The sequence below is a fragment of the Olea europaea genome, unplaced genomic scaffold (assembly GCF_002742605.1).
Source record: "Olea europaea var. sylvestris unplaced genomic scaffold, O_europaea_v1 scaffold2103, whole genome shotgun sequence".
In the NCBI taxonomy this organism is placed as follows: domain Eukaryota; kingdom Viridiplantae; phylum Streptophyta; class Magnoliopsida; order Lamiales; family Oleaceae; genus Olea; species Olea europaea.
In genome coordinates, this window is record NW_019238971.1 from 78,606 (window position 1) to 82,456 (window position 3,851).

The window sequence follows — 3,851 nt, forward strand, 5'->3', positions numbered from 1 at the left end:
ATCGTCTTCACCCAAGATGACTCTGAAGGGGTTCACTACCCCCATTGTGATGCACTTATGGTAAGGGCCGTTGTGGCCCGAAATGGGCTCAAGCGAATGCAATGGCAGCTCCGTTAACATCCTGTTCGAATCCACCTTTGATAAGATGATCCTGGACCACGAGCTAACGCCCACCTCCACTCCTCTATACGGATTTATCGGGGATAGTATCACTCCGAGAGGAAAAATAACATTGGCAATAGAGATGGGAGAGTCCCCCCAAACTACCATGAACTTTATGGAATTACTTATTGTAGACAGTCGGTCAGCTTACCACGGAGTCTTGGGTAGACCGACCTTGAAGGAGTTAGGGGCTGTCACTTCTATCCACCACTTATGCATGAAACTCATAACTGAGAACAGGATGATAACAGTGAGAGGTGACCAAAGAGGATCCAGAGAATGCTACTCGAGCTCTATTAGAAAGGTTGAGCCCCGAGACATACATGTCATCCTGACTGATGTGGATATGGCAGACGTCCCAAGCGAGGCCCCTCTCGAACGAGAGGATGTTGACATGATCGACGCATCTCCTGAGCAGGAAGAAATCTCCATGATCGATGAGATTGACCCCCGTGTGATTGAACACGAACCCCAAGCAACTCCGGTTGAGGAACTAGAGAGCTTCCCTGTCGACCCCCGCAACCCTCGAAGGTGTTGAAAGTAGGCATAGGCCTGGGCAACGACATGAAAGAAAAATTGAAAGACTTTCTCTACAAGAACCTTAACGTCTTTGCTTGGAGGCATGAGAACATGGTGGGCATAGACCCCAAGGTCAGCTGTCACCATCTAAAGATAGATCCTAAGGTTACCCCGCATCGACAGAAGAGGAGAGCCCTCAACCCAGAAGGGTATGAGGCTTTGAAGAAAGAAGTGCAAAAGCTAATCAAGAATGACTTCATCAGAGAGGTCATCTACCCGAAGTAGGTCTCCAACCCGGTGCTAGTCAAGAAGCACAATGGCAAGTTGAGGGTATGTATCAACTTTATGAATCTTAATAAGGCATGCCCCAAAGACAGCTTTCCCCTTCCGAGAATGGATCAATTGGTAGACTCTACCCCCGGGCATTAGCTCCTGAGTTTCATGGACACCTACTCGGGCTATAATCAAATACCCATATACCCGGCTAATGAGGAGAAAACCTCCTTCATCACTAACAGAGGCCTTTACTGCTGCAAAATGATACCCTTTGGGTTGAAAAACGCCGGAGCCACCTATCAAAGACTTGTTAACAAAATGTTTGTGGACTTCATCAGTAATACAATGGAAGTCTACGTGGACGATATGCTTGTGAAAAGCCTGAAGGCGGGCGACCATGTGACACACTTGGATGACACTTTTCGAGCCCTCAGAAGGTACCGAATGAAGCTCAACCTTCTCAAGTGCGCTTTTGGCTTTGCCTCCAGTAAATTCTTGGGGTACATGGTCAACCAAAGAGAAATCGAAGCCAATCCTGAAAAGATCAAGGCTTTGTTTGAGATGAGATCACCCCGGAAACCCAAGGAAGTCCAAAGCCTAACGGGACGAGTGGCAGCCCTTAGCCGCTTTGTCTCCAAGGCCACCTATAAATACCTCCCGTTCTTCAAAATATTGAAAGCCAGGAAGAAGTCCAAATGGAATGAAGAGTGTAAAGAGGCCTTCCAGGGCCTGAAAAGATATCTAGGGCAAGTCCCCTCCTCTCCAAGCCAAAGCTCGGCGATATCCTTCAACTGTACTTGGCCATCTCCAATGAGGCCATCAATACGGTCCTAACCAGAGAGGAAGGAACCACCCAACTCCTCGTGTATTATACCAGTAAGATATTCCTATTTTCAGAAACTCGCTATCCCGATATGGAGAAGCTAGCCTTAGCTTTGATCATAGCTTCTAGGAAGTTAAGACCCTACTTTCAGGCACACACCATTCACGTGCTAACCAACTTCCCCTTGAGGCAAGTGCTACAGAAGCCAGATGCCTCATGAAGGCTACTAAAATGGGCAGTGGAATTAAGCGAATTCGACATTGTCTTTAAGACAAGGACGACCATCAAGGCCCAAGCTTTAGCTGATTTTGTGGCAGAGTTTGCCAATGTACCTGGGATGGAAGAGGTTATGGAACCTGTTGAGCTCCCCGTGTGGAACTTGTTCGTGGATGGTTCGGCTGGAGACACAAGTTCGAGAGCTGGAGTAGTTCTGATCAGCCTAGAAGGTCACAAGTTGAACTCAACAGTAAGGTTTGGATTTAAGGCCACCAAAAATGCTGGTGAGTATGAGGCACTCCTCGCAGGCCTAAGATTAGCCAAAAAATGCAAGTACGGAGGCTAAGTATCAACGGTGACTCCCAGCTGGAGGTAAGCCAAGTGAATGATAGTTTTTCAGCTATGGATAAAACCATGACTTCCTACTTAAAGATGGTGATGAACCTCCTCCTATTCTTTGAAAAAGTTGAAATAATACAGATCTCTCGCCTCAAGAACGCACATGCAGATGCGCTCTCTAAACTCGCGAGCAGCAAGGACTCGAAACTACTTGTAATAGTTCCAATTGAGCACCTCCTCACGCCATCGATCGAGGCCCCTAAAGTGATGTGGGTCGAAGGAACCCCCACCTGGATGCAACAAATCATAGCCTACCTAAAGGACCAGGTCCTTCCCACTGACAAAGATGAGGCTTACAAGCTGAGAAGGAGGTCAGCTCATCTCCTCTTCATTGATGACGTACTCTACAAAAGAAGCTTCTCCTCACCACTTCTTCTCTGCATTTGGGGGGGGGGGGGACGAGGCCACTTACATTCTGAGGGAAATCCATGAAGGTGTTTGTAGTAATCACTCAGGAGGACTAGCCTTGGCACAAAAGGTATTGAGACAAAGGTACTACTGGCCCACCTTGAAAAAGGATGCACTTCAATTCGTGTGCAAATGTAACAAGTGCCAACGGTTCTCTCCCATTCAGAAGCAACCCTTGCAGGAGCTAACTACCGTCTCCAGCCAATGATCGTTCTCCAAGTAGGGCGTGGACCTGATAGGTCCCTTACCTAAAGGCAGAGGAGGCACGAACTTCGCCATTGTGGCCATTGGTTACTTCACGAAGTGGGTTGAGGCCAAACCGCTAGCAAAAATCACAGAAGCAAACACCTTCAAGTTCTTTTGGAAGAATATCATATGCCAGTTCGAAATTTTCCACTCCATAGTTTCAGACAATGGAAGGCAGTTCGACAAAAAAAAGGTCAGGAACCTATGCGAAGAACCTGGAATCAAGAAGCACTTCTCAACGCCTCATCATCCTCAAGCTAATGGCCAAGTTGAAACTGTAAACAAGACAATCAAACATGTCCTCAAAAGAAAACTGATTCATTAAAGGAAGTCTGGGTTGATGAGCTGCCTCAAGTGCTTTGAGCGATCCAAACTACCACCAGAACTCCCACGGGGAAAACTCCATTCCTCATAGCCTATGGAACTGAAGTCATGAGTCCAGTCGATGTCGGCTTACCATCACTGTGTCGCCTACACTTTAGCGAAATATCTAATGACGAGCTATGAAAGTTCAAACTTGACTTCATTGATGAAAGAAGAGATGACTCCCAGCTGAGTCTTACTGCTTACCAAAGGAAAATGACCAAATACTTCAATTCCAAGGTGAAGAAGAGGTCCTTCCGAATCAATGACCTGGTCCTTAGGAGAGTCTTCCTCTCCTCCAAGGGACCTAGAGAAGGTACCTTGGGTCCAAATTGGGAAGGTCCTTACAGAGTTAAAGAAGAACTTTGACCCGGCACCTACAGAATTGAAGACATGGATGGCAAGGCACAGCTTCGTCCATGGAACATTGAGCATCTCA

General features: G+C 47.0%; 1 protein-coding gene across 1 annotated transcript; it reads left to right on the top strand.

Moving 5' to 3' along the window:
• Positions 1 to 1,401: 1,401 nt before the first annotated feature.
• LOC111380181 lies at positions 1,402 to 3,011 on the top strand. The gene is made up of 5 exons (XM_023003673.1): positions 1,402 to 1,703; positions 1,796 to 1,969; positions 2,057 to 2,280; positions 2,397 to 2,706; positions 2,840 to 3,011. The coding sequence occupies exons 1-5, from the start codon at positions 1,402 to 1,404 to the stop codon at positions 3,009 to 3,011; spliced, it is 1,182 nt and encodes a 393-aa protein (XP_022859441.1).
• The last annotated feature ends 840 nt before the right edge of the window (positions 3,012 to 3,851 follow it).